The sequence below is a fragment of the Lepidochelys kempii genome, chromosome 7 (genome assembly GCF_965140285.1).
Source record: "Lepidochelys kempii isolate rLepKem1 chromosome 7, rLepKem1.hap1, whole genome shotgun sequence".
Taxonomy (NCBI): domain Eukaryota; kingdom Metazoa; phylum Chordata; order Testudines; family Cheloniidae; genus Lepidochelys; species Lepidochelys kempii.
In genome coordinates this window covers 53,665,723-53,680,791 of record NC_136386.1, presented here as the reverse complement: position 1 = coordinate 53,680,791, position 15,069 = coordinate 53,665,723, and the positions used below count along the sequence as shown (strand labels likewise).

At 41.9% G+C, this 15,069-nt stretch overlaps 1 protein-coding gene across 18 annotated transcripts in view; it reads left to right on the top strand.

The window, feature by feature from the left end:
- USP54 (ubiquitin specific peptidase 54) overlaps window positions 1-15,069 on the top strand; it is a 279,027-nt gene that overhangs the window by 113,071 nt on the left and 150,887 nt on the right. For 17 of the 18 annotated variants that reach the window (XM_073352837.2, XM_073352844.2, XM_073352849.2 and 14 more), the window contains one exon: window positions 12,110-13,605. In XM_073352837.2, the coding sequence (XP_073208938.2) occupies window positions 13,459-13,605 (147 nt within the window). In that variant the 5' untranslated portion in view covers window positions 12,110-13,458. The remainder of the gene's footprint in view (window positions 1-12,109; window positions 13,606-15,069) is intronic. The other variant, XM_073352834.2, reaches the window with a different exon arrangement.

Below are 15,069 nucleotides of genomic sequence, written 5' to 3'. Positions count from 1 at the left end.
GGATTCAAGATCTCCTTGATGACAGCCTTTAGCACCTTTCAGCATAACAGTCAGGGCTGTCCTTAGGATTTATGGGGCCCTATGCAGTATTATTAAACTGGTGCCCCTATGCCCGATGGCAGCCTGGGCTCCCTTGTGTATTTTACATAAGAATGGTCTTTTGAAGGATTTATTTAAAAAACTGTATGTCTGAAGATCCAAGCATTTGAGGCTAAAGATGAATACTCAGGTTGTGCATCTAAAAATCTATGCAAGGAGTTTTTTGGAGATGTGATTTTATAATTTTCAGCAACACACTGACATATTTTTAAAGCAAATTTTAAACTAAGGTCCTCCAGACTAACATGTTCTGAGTAAATATTACAGTAATACACAACTGGCTTTGTCAGTAAATTCAGAAACTGAATATATCTGGAGGTTGTCAAATGCCTGTTAAATGGCTTCATTACCACTTGAATGGCTCTTTAACAGTTTCAGTGTTGTGCTAATAGGTCTGGAAGGCTTTTTCACTTTTAAGGACTAGATTCCCTTTCTGGAGGAAGACTCTCACCATGCTGCAGCAGCCAGCTGTGGTGGGAGCCTGCAGGAAGGGTCAGAACAAGGATAGGAAGAGGTGGAAGGGTGGACACTAAGACCCAGGGGTGTCCCAAATTTTCACCCTCCTATGCTGCTTATGCCTAAGGATGGCCCTGATAATAGTATTGAGAAATTCACTTCTCTGTAAGTGAAGTTTTCTGGGGTGAGTGAGGGAACCTTTGGCATTAACTTATGCAGACTCTGAGCTTGCTTTATTTTTTTTAAAGGGAGAAATATTGCTAGCTCTGAAGATAGCAAAGAAAACTTTACAAAGGTATAAAACCAAGGAATCCTGATGGCTTGGCTACATGGGGAAATTGACCAGTATATACCTATTGTAGAATAAGCTATTCCACAATCCTGTGTGGACACTCTAATAAAAGTGACTTTGTTCCAGAATAGTGTGTCCATATGAGGGCATTGTTCTAGTATAATTTAGCTATACTGGTCAATTTCCCCATGTTGACGGGGCCTTAGCCTGCAACTGGACCATTTTTTGTGTTACTGCAGCTTCTTATATCTTTGCCAAAGAGGACAGAGTGAATTTAACAAGACTGATAGAATCCTGCAGGCAACAGTGAAACTGTCAAGAATCATGTTGTCAGGGTTCCTTCCCCACTCTGAACTCTAGGGTACAGCTGTGGGGAGCCGCATGAAAGACCCCCTAAGCTTATTCTTACCAGCTTAGGTTAAAACTTCCCCAAGGTGCAAACTTTGCCTTGTCCTTGAATAGTATGCTGCCACCACCAAGCGTTTTAAACAAAGAACAGGGAAAGAGACCGCTGGGAGACGTCTTCTCCCCAAAATATCCCCCCAAGCCCTACATACCCCCTTTCCTGGGGAGGCTTGAGAATAATATCCTAACCAATTGGTTACAAAATCATCAAAGACCCAAACCCCTGGATCTTGGAACAATGGAAAAATCAGCCAGGTTCTTAAAAGAAGGATTTTATTTAAAAAAAAAAAAGTAAAAATCATCTCTGTAAAATCAGGATGGAAAATACTTTACAGGGTATTCAGATTCAAAACACAGAGGATCCCCCTCTGGGCAAAACCTTAAAGTTACATAAAACAGGAATAAACTTTCCTCTTAACGCAGGGAAAATTTACATGAAACAAAAGATAAACTAATCCACCTTGCCTGGCTTACCTATACTGGTTGCAATATTGGAGACTTGGATTAGGATGGGTTGGAGAAGATGGATTTCTGTCTGGCCTCTCTCAGTCCCAAGACTGTAAGCAAAGAGCACAGAACAAAAGCCTTCTCTCTCCCCCCCCCTCTCCGGTTTTGAAAGTATCTTGTCCCCTTATTGGTCCTTTGGGTCAGGTGCCAGCCAGGTTAGCTGAGCTTCTTAACCCTTTACAGGTAACAACAGGGTGTTGCCTCTGGCCAGGAGGGATTTTATAGCACTGTATACAGAAAGGTGGTTTACCCTTCCCTTTATATTTATGACACATGTCTATTTCATTCTGCTACTGCTTGGCATAATTATAGACAGCAGCAAAGACAAGCACTGGAATTACTTGCTGTGGAGGAAGATCCAATAAATGGGGGTTGGGGAAGGGAATGAGCAGCTGAGACCTTTTCTTCCACCTCCTCCCCATCATAGTGGTCAGGACATTGGGGAGGGGTGAAATAGCAGAAAACCTTTCTTCCTGCCCTGTTCCCCTTGCAGCAGTCAGCAGGCACTAGGCTTGTCTACACTGTGTTGCAGTACATACTAGGGAAGTGTTAATTGCTGAGTGCACCAAAGTGTTGCTTGCTAACTGCCCCTGGCCTTGTGGCTGCTGCTGGTGCAAACTTAAAAATTTGCACTAACATGGTCCAAATGACTCCCACAGTCCACCCTGCAGCGCAGCTTAGGGGTGTGGGGGAAGGGAAAGAAAAGGGGGAATGACAGAAAGCATTAGCTATTGACAAGTAGTAATGGTCTCAAGTTGCAGTGGGGGAGGTTTAGGTTGGATATTAGGAAAAACTTTTTCACTAGGAGGGTGGTGAAACACTGGAATGCGTTACCTAAGGAGGTGGTAGAATCTCCTTCCTTAGAAGTTTTTAAGGTCAGGCTTGACAAAGCCCTGGCTGGGATGATTTAGTTGGGGATTGGTCCTGCTTTGAGCAGGGGGTTGGACTAGATGACCTTCTGGGGTCCCTTCCAACCCTGATATTCTATGATTCTATGATATACTCTAGAGCAGTGATATTGGACTTCAGTGGTTCAGGAGCCAAATTAGTGATCATAGAATCATTACCCAACATTACCCAAATCAACATTACCCAAAAGAGTCACAGTAGCGTGAATCCATTGTTTCATTTATTGTAGTACTATTCATATTTAAAAGTAGGATGGGGAATTATTTAGGGTTTTTATATTTTATAAAAACCCTATATATATAAAATTCTCACAGCAAATAAGTACAGGTTGATAATTTAATTGGTTAATAACATAGTAAAAGCATTCTGATCGGTTAATAATTAAATCATAGTGTTTTAATATCATGTGCTGCAAAGAGCTTCAGGAGACACAATAAAGAGCTACTTGAGAGCCACAGTCTGAGTATCGCTGCTCTGGAGTCTGTGTTATGAGAGTGGCGGGAATAGTGTGAATTTGATACCTTCCTAGCTAAAGTCTGATCCACAAGATGGAGCCCCCAAGGCAGGGTATCGAGACAGTAGTCTGGTAGAAATCCTACTGCCATTCCTTTTTGCAGTAGCTGATGGCAGGGGAACTGGTCTTCCCTCCAGAATGTTGCCTCTGTCCCTCCCTGGTGAAAACCACCCTGATCATGTCTTCCATGTCTCCCTTTTGGCTGGTAGGCAATTAGTAAATCTTTCAGTCCCTGTATATTTAGCATCCCTTGAAGGTACCTCTTATTTTGAAATAAATCATGCCCTATACAGTTAATGAGGTAGAAGGCTGAAGAGCACATCCAAATGGCCTTTGGGATATCTGAGACACAAGCTAGGTGAGATAATATCTTTACTGAACTGTATTTTAAAGAATCTTTATTGAGGTTACAGGGACAAACCATCCTGATGTGTAGAAAGAATAGTAAATATGGCAGGTGAACAGCTTGGCTTAACAGTGAAATCCTTGCTGATCTTAAACACAAAAAAGAAGCTTACAAGAAGTGGAAGATTGGACAAATGACCAGGGAAGAGTATAAAAATATTGCTCAGGCATGCAGGAGTGAAATCAGGAAGGCCAAATCACAGCTGGAGCTGCAGCTAGCAAGAGATGTTAAGAGTAACAAGAAGGGTTTCTTCAGGTATGTTAGTAACAAGAAGAAAGTCAAGGAAAGTGTAGGCCCCTTACTGAATGGGGGAGGCAACCTAGTGACAGAGGATGTGGAAAAAGCTATTGTACTCAGTGCTTTTTTTGCCTCTGTCTTCACGAACAAGGTCAGCTCCCAGACTACTACACTGGGCAGCACAGCATGGAGAGGAGGTGACCAGGCCTCTGTGGGGAAAGAAGTGGTTTGGGACTATTTAGAAAAGCTGGACGAGCACAAGTCCATGGGGCCGGATGCGCTGCATCCGAGAGTGCTGAAGGAGTTGGCAGATGTGATTGCAGAGCCATTGGCCATTATCTGTGAAAACTCATGGCGATCGGGGGAAGTCCCAGACGACTGGAAAAAGGCTAATGTAGTGCCCATCTTTAAAAAAGGGAAGGAGGAGGATCCTGGGAACTACAGGCCAGTCAACCTCACCTCAGTCCCTGGAAAAATCATGCAGCAGGTCCTCAAGGAATCAATTCTGAAGCACTTAGAGGAGAGAAAAGTGATCAGGAACAGTCAGCATGGATTCACCAAGGGCAAGTCATGCCTGACTAATCTAATTGCCTTCTATGATGAGATAACTGGCTCTGTGGATGAGGGGAAAAGCGGTGGACGTGTTGTTCCTTGACTTTAGCAAAGCTTTTGACACTGTCTCCTACAGTATTCTTGCCAGGAAGTTAAAGAAGTATGGGCTGGATGAATGGACTATAAGGTGGATAGAAAGTTGGCTAGATTGTCAGGCTCAACAGGTAGTGATCAATGGCTCCATGTCTAGTTGGCAGCCGGTATCAAGTGGAGTGCCCCAAGGGTCGGTCCTCGGGCTGGTTTTGTTCAATATCTTCATTAATGATCTGGAGGATGGTGTGGATTGCACCCTCAGCAAGTTTGCAGATGACACTAAACTGGGAGGAGAGGTAGATATGCTGGAAGGTAGGGATAGGATACAGAGGGACCTAGACAAATTGGAGGATTGGGCCAAAAGAAATCTGATGAGGTTCAACAAGACAAGTGCAGAGTCCTGCACTTAGGATGGAAGAATCCAATGCACCGCTACAGACTAGGGACCGAATGGCTCGGCAGCAGTTGTGCAGAAAAGGACCTAGGGGTTACAGTGGACGAGAAGCTGGATATGAGTCAACAGTGTGCCGTTGTTGCCAAGAAGGCCAATGGCATTTTGGGGTGTATACGTAGGGGCATTGCCAGCAGATTGAGGGATGTGATCGTTCCCCTCTATTCAGCATTGGTGAGGCCTCATCTGGAGTACTGTGTCCAGTTTTGGGCCCCACACTACATGAAGGATGTGGAAAAATTGGAAAGAGTCCAGTGGAGGGCAACAAAAATGATTAGGGGACTGGAACACATGACTTATGAGAAGAGGCTGAGGGTACTGGGATTGTTTAGTCTGTGGAAGAGAGGAGTGAGGGGGGATTTGATAGCTGCTTTCAACTACCTGAAAGGGGGTTCCAAAGAGGATGGATCGGATGACAGAACGAGGAGTAATGGTCTCAAGTTGCAGTGGGGGAGGTTTAGGTTGGATATTAGGAAAAACTTTTTCACTAGGAGGGTGGTGAAACACTGGAATGCGTTACCTAGGGAGGTGGTGGAATCTCCTTCCTTAGAAGTTTTTAAGGTCAGTCTTGACAAAGCCCTGGCTGGGATGATTTAGTTGGGGATTGGTCCTGCTTTGAGCAGGGGGTTGGACTAGATGACCTCCTGAGGTCCCTTCCAACCCTGATATTCTATGATTCTATGAACTTCAGTCGGTGAAAGAGACAAGATTTTGAGCTACATGGAGCTCTTCTTCAGGTCTGGGAAAGATACTTAGAGTATCAGAGCTCATACAAGATGGAACAGATTGTTTAGCAGAGGAGTGGGCAAACTACGGCCTGGGCTCTGTATCCGGCCCTCCAGATGTTTTAATCCAGCCCTCGAGCTCCTGCTGGGGAGCGGGGTCCGGGGCTTGCCCTGCTCCGGCACTCCAGCCAGGTAGTGGGGTCAGGGGCTTGCCCCACTCTGTGAGGCTCCCGGAAGCAGCAGCATGTCCCCCTTCCAGCTCCTACGTGTAGGGGCAGCCAGGGGTCTTCGCGCGCTGCCCCCGCCCCAATTGCCTGCGGAGAGGGCCTCCACGTCGGAGCCAGAGGAGGGATATGCTGCTGTTTTTAGGAGCTTCTTGAGGTAAGTGCCACCAAGAGCCTGTACCCCAACCCCCTCCCGCACATCAACCCCCGGCCCTGATCCCCCTCCCGCACATCAACCCCCGGCCCTGATCCCCCTCCCACCCTCCAAACCGCTTGGTCCCAGCCTGGAGCACTCTCCTGCACCCCAACCCCTCATCCCCAGCCCCACCCCAGAGCTTGTACCCCCAGCCAGAGCCCTCACCCCCCCCAGTGCACCCCAATCCTCTGCCCCAGCCTAGAGCCCCCTCCTGCACCCTGAACTCATTTCTGGCCAGACCCCAGAGCCTGCACTCCCAGCTGGAGCACGCATTCCAACCCCCAATTTCGTGTGCATTCATGGCCCGCCATACAATTTCCATACCCAGATGTGGCCCTCGTGCCAAAAAGTTGGCCCACCCTGGTTTAGCATAAGTAGTTAACACATTATAAGCAACCATGCAAGCTGAAGTGGCCTGTTAATATCTTTGTAATAGGACAAAAAAGGGGGATTAGGGGTTACAGATTGTTGCAATAAGCCATAAATCTAATGTCTTTATTAAAACAATGATTTTTAGTGTCTAGCAAGGAATTTAAACTCCCCAGCTTATCTTTTGAAGGTGTTGTGCAGGTCTCCTTTGAAGATGAGGACTGAGAGGTCAGATATGGAGTGATCATATTCTGAAAAGTGTTCGCCCATGGGTGGTCTTGTTTTTTATCATTTTTTTGTGTAAGTTCATTTGATAGCATAGTGATTGTCTGGTTTCATCAACGTAGTTGTTGGGGCATTTAGTGCACTGCATGAGGTACACCACATGTTATGATAGCATGTGTAAGTCCCATGGATCTTGAAAGGTGTGTTGTGGGGGGTATTGATCATCATAGCAGGAGAGAGATATCTTCAGGTTTTGCATCTGTTATTATGGCTGGGTCTGGTACTGCTTTGAGTTGGTGAGTCCTGGTCTGTGGGGAGCTTGCTTCTGGTGATGAGGTTGTGTTGTTGTTTGAAGGCCAGAAGGGGAGGATTGGGAAAGATTTCTTTCAGGAAGTGGTCCCTGTCAAGTGTGGGATGGAATTGTTTGATACCCCATATGAATTGTTGCATGGGGTGGTAAGTGACAACTAGGGATGTGCAGTCAAAGAGTTTTTCATTTTCTGTATTGAAGCAGGTTCTCTCAGGACATTTGGGTGGCCCATTCCATGATGCAATCTACTTACCTGGTGGAGTGTCCTTATTTGGTGGAGGTGGTTTTAAGTGTCTTAAGGTGTGTATCCCAGACTTGCTCCTTGAGCATATTCTATGCTATGTAAGTGCCTGTCTCTGGATAAGATTTTTTGGTGTGTTTGGGGTGATTACTCAATTTGTGAAGGTAAGAGTGGTGATCCATCAGTTTCTTGTACATAATTGTCTGTATGGTTCCATTGCTGAAGCTGATCATGGTGTCCATGAAGTTGATGCTAGTGTGGGAGTGCTCTAGAGAAAGTTTAATGAATGGGTGGTGGCGGCTGAAATTTGGTAGAAATATGAGAGAGTTTAGGTCGTCTGTCCAGAGGATTAAAATATCATCGGTGTATCTCAGGTATATCATTGGTTTAGTGGTACATTATCTGAATCGCAAATGAAGATCCTGTTCCTCTCTCACTCCACAATCAAATGAAAGTGCTTTACGTTTTAATTAAAATTTAACATCTCCTTCAATTTAATTACACTGAAATAACCTGTTGCTCTGAAGCCACCTCCTCTATTGTTATGGTGGGATTCCATTCCTAAATGTACGTAGTTAAGGGTGTCCATGCAATCTGATTTCCTGACTGGATAAACATCTGTAAGTGCTTTATCACTGAAAGGAGGACTTTCCCACTTGAATGAACTCAGAAGTGAATTTTCACTAAAATGGATTTCCTTTGACATTTCTTTGTTCATTTTACTGTTATGAAAGACATTAAATAAGGGCTTCCTCTCTCATAAATTTTTTTCTGCTTTTCAGTGAAATCATTCATGATCATTGTTATTGCATTGCAAAATCAAGTGGTGGTCGGATATGGGTTAAAAGGGCACAAAACCACACTTTTAAATGGGGAAAGAGGAAGATTTACTGACTGCGAACACATGCAAAGTAACCAAACTTAAGTTTTTGTCTGTTTCTGTTATGAAACTTGGAGGTCCTTTAAATAACCGCAGCTCTCACCTCATTATTTACTAATGTCATCACAAACTTCAGTGGTTTTAGCCATGTGTAGTGATAAGATTGAAGCATCCATCTTGCTAACTTGGCTGTTGTAATTAAGCCCAGGGCCAGGGCTTTTTCTTCAAGCAGTGGTGAGGAACTTGTGGTATACTGCGTGGAGAGATTTGTGACATGACTGAGCTTAATACAGCAAGCCCAGGGATCAAGACCCTAGACAGGGAGACACCACCATTTCCAATCTTGAGGAGGATGTCAGTAATATGTTCATCATCAGAGGGGGGATAAAACCCCAAGTCAGTATTTAAGTTTAGTTCTGTTAGTATCAATGGCTGATTTACCAAGTGGATGTGAACAAAGAGCAACTTAAATTTTTCTGCGGCAAATGTCTTTAAGAGCACTCTATGCTCTCTCGTTCTCTCTTGCTCTCAGCATGGCTGTCAACGTCGTGTTTCTTCAGGCCAGAAGAATGTGCTGAAATTGTTCTGTGGATGAACTGCCAGAGGTACTATACGAGTAGTGTCCCTGGTATTCTCTTGCATATTGAGCATGGCTCTGTGATTCAGAGTACATGTTCCCCAAGTAGAGAATTTGACAGATAACACAGAGATTAAATCTATTATGGGGGACCTCTAGAGCCATTCTGGATTTCCATTTGTCATGTTTTTTTGTAGAATCATAGGACTGGAAGGGACCTTGAGAGGTCATCTAGTCCAGTCCCCTGCACTCATGGCAGGACTAAGTATTATCTAGACCATTCCCGACAGGTGTTTGTCTAACCTGCTCTTAAAAATCTCCAGTGATGGAGAGTCCGTAATCTCCCTAGGCAATTTATCTCAGTATTGTTTACCATTCGTATCTGTGACCTTTTTCTAACAACAGTTGCTGGATTAATCGGCCTTTGATTGTCAGAAGTTCTGTGTGGGCCACTTGTAGCTTATTACAGTCACTACTAAAACAGTAAACAAAATGCACATATTTTAAAACTTTTATAGGCTTCCTTCATAAATTTGGTGTCTACTGTAACATGTTGGGTAACATAGCTGATGCCCTTGCTACATTCTTGGCAATCTTTGAGTCAGACCTGGCACTTTTCTAGTTTGATCCTATCTGTGTAGTAATGGTTTTGCTAGCAAAAAGTCAACTCTAGATTTTATCTGTGAGAGCAGCTCTGATAATGCTTATCTTTTTGATTTCAAACTCTGTTTGCTGGAGTCCTGCCAATATGTCACTAGCCCATAGAGTAGAATGTAGCTTCTGAATCTATCATCTGATTTTTGATTGTGCTTGGATATTTTAAAATGATGAGAGAAGCATAAAGCTGGAATTGTTGAGAACCTGTAGCATTGAAATGCTGCAAAGCTCTGGAAATCCTATTAGCAATACAGTCATGGGGTAGTCTATTACATTGTTAGAAAGCTGTTGCATTTTGTATTTTCTTGATATGGGTGTAGAATCTTACTGCTTTTTTAAGGGGAAGTAATATATGGAAATGTTTTTTCTTGCTGAAAATGAATGGCATGTTTTCAGAGATTTATAATAAATGTATATGTTCTCTGGGGCCTCTGCCTTATATCAGAATGTTGCCTTGACTTGACTTCAGCGAAGAAAACTGCTATGGCTGGGACTGTTTACAAGATGGCACTCTGTTTAGGAGAAGAAAAAACAAACTCTGTGGAACACCTGAATCTGTTAAAAGGGACACTGCTAACATCCTTCCTTTCCTTTTCCAGAGTGTTGTGGTTAATGGGTTAGTGTGTGTATGTAGATATATATGTTGGGATTGGAACTTTTGCTGATGGTTCTGCAATGGGTGAATTGCTATCAAAAATGGTGGAAGCAATGGCTCTACCCTGGTGCGTGGAGGGTTGGTTTTTTTTTTTTGGAATTACAGTGAAATTTTAAATAAATCCTTTTTTCTTTAGTGTGAAAGCAATGAGCAGAGGAGGTAGGTGAATGGGAACCTGTAAATAGGGTGACCAGATGTCCCGATTTTACAGGGAGAGTCCCGATTTTGGGGTCTTTTTCTTTTATAGGCTTCTATTATCCCCACCCTGTCCCCGTTTTTCACATTTGCTCTCTGGTCACCCTACCTGTAAATGAGACTAGAGAGAGTTGTCTCAAACCTTTGGAAAGTTCAATTTAGCTAGAATTCCATTCTGAAGACATTTGAATTACAAAATTTAAAGTGTGGCTATGTTTTGCAAAGTGGCAATGTAAGATGGTGATTTTTTCTCAACAGATCTTTTCCTTGTGTACATTCACAGACATAGCTGTTTAATGATAAAAATTAGTCTTTATTGCTTTCTTATTCCTGTTAACTCTGTACAGTCAGCATAGTTAAGAGAGATCACACTGAGTTTATTCCATCTCGTGCAACAGTAATAGAATGGAATGTAAATAAACCAATTGGCTAAACCTGTACAAATCTTGTGAGGGCAATGGGCATTCAAAAGTGTTGCTAAGACCTTACTTGTTGTGCGAAATCTTTATATCTTGTGGAGACATGCAAAATGGGAAGAGCCCAGCTTGACTTCCTGATCCCAGGATGAGTTTACAGTGTTAGCAGCTAGCAAAATGCCCTTATGGAATAGCTGAACCCATTTGATCTGGAAACAACTGATGTACAATACATTTGGAACCTCACAATGACTGTTTTGTAGCAATCCTACTTTAATAACCCTGCTTTAAGATGAAAACAAAAGTCCAATAAATATTTCTTAGGTGTTTGCTCACTGAATTGTTGGCACTGTGCCCTTCTGGATTTCACCCTTCAGACTTTCAAACTCCTAATTGCAGGTATTGCGGGAAAGAGTGGGGAGGGGTGCCTTTCTTCATTTTCTTTTGTGAGAATTACATCATCGCTATTCTGCATGAGTTGAGTCATTCCAAATAGCACTCTGGTCTTTGTTGTTGCTCAAGCCTGGCCAGTATATCTATCACAGGCAGGGATGGTTTACAAAGATCCATAAGTGAATGCTGGAAACTGAACTATCCCAAGTGATTTTCGCTGATAGCTCATTAAGGCCTTGAGGAAAGAGAGGAGTTGATATTTGAAGTTGCTTTGAAATGATTCCTATACACCTTTCAGCATTTAGGAATGCTGCACAACCGGCTTGATGTTGTTCTGTGTGTTAAACTCTCAGGAGTAGGATTTAATGGTTAGAGCATGGGACTGTAAACCAGGACTACTCTCCTGTAAAACAGAGAGATTTACCTACTTCACAGGGGTAGGCAAATATTTGTATTATACATATTTGTAGAGCACTATTAGATCCTCAGATAAGTCTAATAGAAGTGCAAAAAATTACTCTTAGAAAGGAATGGGTGTGTGAGGCTCATACAGAGATTGCTTCTTTAGGTATTTGTGAAATTCTAGCTATGTTTTGATGGTAAAAAAGAGGTTTATAGTTAAGGGCATTCTCAATTATCTAAGAAGTAAAAATAACCGCCATCAATTTTTTCCCCCTAATATATGGAGTCTCTCTGCTTCTCTTTGTGTAGTACAGTGTTGCTGTACTCTTGAATCAGATCATGTGTTATAATGCCATTTGGCTTACATTTAGCTAGTTCTTGATGGTATTGATTTATAGGTTATGTGGGAGAATACTACAGAAACCCCTGTAATGTCAGTAGAAAAACTAATTAGCTAACTACTTTCACAGTATGGCTGTGACATAAATACAGGTGGACTTATTACATTAGAACTTAGTGTGCAAAAGGTTTTTCTCCTAAATCCTTGAAATAGTATTCCTGAAGGACCATGCCCATTATTCATGCCATGTGGATAAGAATAGAATTTCTCAGAGATGAGAATTGTTTTCCACATTTCCTCATGTATTAGGACTAAATGATTGTTTAAATTCACTCATGAAAAGTGCATCTTCCTCTTAATGGTTCTTTTGTTTCTATTTGTAGGCTCTCAGTGTCATTTGGAAGATGGCTTCCACCATATCTGGATTAAATTCCTTGTCCTGCAGATGACTAGCATCTTCTCTAAATAAGAAAGTGGGAGAATATTCTGCTCTGACAAAGGCATTCTGAACAGTAACTCCACGAGGAAATGCAGCTACGTTTCCATGCCCTCTTGCCCAGGTTTAGCACTGCTGCAAAGCCCCAAATCCAGATGAGACAATCCCCTCTTCCAAAGTGTAAACATGATTTTATAATACTATAAATATGCATATATAAATATAGTTTGTATTTTTTCAAGATCTTTGTTAGAAACTGGCTAATTTGACACTTCAAGGAGTATGTGCTAAGAATGATGTGCTGTAGCCTATTCATATAAAATTGTATGTAGCTTTAAAAAATATTAAAATTAACTTCACCCTTACATCATATTTCATCCATGTTTCCCCATGACACATGCCCACAGGTTCCTCTGCTTCTTGTTCTTAATTTCATTTTGGGGATGTGCTTTTGTATTTTTTGTTTTGTTTCAAAAGGTTCTGCATATAGTGGGAGGTGAGGCAACACTGGTCTTGGCAGAACACCACAAAACCAAGAGAGTAATTACATGACGCAAGCCTTTGATTATTTTTTTCTCTGTAAAACTTTCTGGCACGGCTGGGCATTCCAGTTGCAAAAGAAGGAACAGGAGAAGAAACTTCTAAAGATCTGCATGGAGAGTTAGAAGAACTTTTCTGTTAAAGTTTTACTACCTAAAATAAAAGCACTTCCCAGTGCAATTCTGGAATCTTTTTCATCCCTCTCAGAACTGAAGTTATCTTTTCACCACTCCCATTAGAAGCAAGGCTTTATTTTGTTTTTGGCAGGCTTGCCTTTTTACTAGTTGTGTTGCTCTATGTTCTGTGGGAGGATTATAAAAGTATTAACAGAAGTCTTACATTTTGCTTGTCCTGGACCCTGCTGGACTTCAGCAATTACACTGTCTTCTAGAGAGTTCTATTGAAGTGACAGCCTGTTCAGAAGAAGGATGTAACAGCAAAGCAGTTGCACTTGAAAGACCAATGGATTCCTTCGTTTTGCTTGCTTCTGTTCTGTTGCCTACAAAGCATCATCATCCCTATATCATCAGCTGATGAATGATAGCATCCAGCGCTGGATTTAAAATAAATATATATAGCTAACTCATGAGTTCCATGTGTACACATTGAAGAAGAAATTTTGTTTAAACTGTATTTTAAGAGGATTGGATTGTACTGCTCAATTTTCACTTTGGGTAAAAGATCTTGTCCAGTGAAGACTTTCAGTCAAACAGAGATACAAAAGCCTTCTTCATATTATAGAACTAAATGTGAAAGATGTCTTTGAAAAGGACTTATTTTTCTGTTGGACGGGGTGGCGTGCAGGGGATGTTTACTCCACGTAGTACAACTTCCATTGCACCCAGTAAGGGCCTCAGCAATGAACCGGGACAGAATAGCTGCTTCTTGAATAGTGCTTTACAGGTAAGGATGCGGTATTCAGCTTGTCTGTCTTTGTAGTTCACCTTTTCTATTTGCTTTATATTCTTATTGTTGCTAACTTGTTCTTCTAGGCTCTGTCTACACAACAAATACAACCAAATTAGGGGACTTTTGCAACACCATTGTCTCCAGATAGAATACAGGTTTCAGAGTAGCAGCCGTGTTAGTCTCTATCCACAAAAAGAAAAGGAGGACTTGTGGCGCCTTAGAGACTAACAAATACAGTTCTACTTTGTAGTATAGATTAACTGTGTTCCATAACTGGGCTAAAGCCCTAGACTTTCCAAGACAAAAGTATATTAAAGGGGTACAGTTAACTTAAAAATTACACTTCTGTCTGAATTTTTTAATTTAAAATGAATAAAACTGAAGGATTAGAGAAACCTCCTTTTTCATTTTTTATGTTCAGTTTTGTGTGGTGCACCAGTCAATTATTCCTTTTGTTTATATGGGTTTTCACACAGCAACAGGAGAAGAAAAATATTTGTAAGAAATAGGAAACTGATTTTGAAACCACAAAAATTGGCAGGGCTTCTGGCAAGTCTAGTTCCTGAAACTGATTAATTTTTTTTAAATAACTAGATTCAGTTGATAGCGTCCATTTAAAATCCCTTTTGTATAGTCTGTATTCTTCGACTCTTGAATTAGAGATCACAGGCTGGTGACTTGATGAGAGAAGTACTGACTTTTCGTCTATGGGAGTTCAGTTTGAGTGAAATAAGTTCGGTTCATAGTTCATGTCCAGCTATCATTCTTTAACTCATGTGAGATGAAGAAATGTTCTTGCCCAGAACTGCCTTCAATTCCCTAAAGGAGATATTCCTTCCAGGTCAAGCCTAAGTCAGAAGTTAAGTTCTTAGTGGATTTATATATGTAATACAATTATTTGCATTGTGACCACTTATACACTATGAATGCCAGTCTTCTGGACTTAGTTCTTCTTGTTGGAAGGTGTTCCTTAAGGCCCTGTCTATACATCAGCTACAGTTAATTTTGGGGACACAGTTTCAGCACAGTTAAATTGCAGTATGGGTAGGACCTAAATGACAATTTACTTAGCATATCAAGGATTGAAAATTTCACTGGCCTGAGATCCAAGATTTGCCATATTAAATTCTGATCCCATGCCAAAGAAGTTGTGTGATAAGACACTCTGCTTGAACTCAGGAAATGTGCTTCCTGCTTCTGTGCCACAGACTTCCTATGTGACCTTGGCTAAATTACTTAATTTCTCTGAGCCTCAGTTCCCCCATCTGTAAAAAGGAGATATTTCCTTCCTAGAATCATAGGATTAGGGTTGGAAGAGACCTCAGGAGGTCATCTAGTCCAACCCCCTGCTCAAAAGCAGGACCAACACCTTTTCCTCTTACCTTTTGTCTATTCTTTTTAAATTACATTCTCTTTGGGGCAGAGACTCTCCCTTACTATATGTTTTGTGGCTATCAC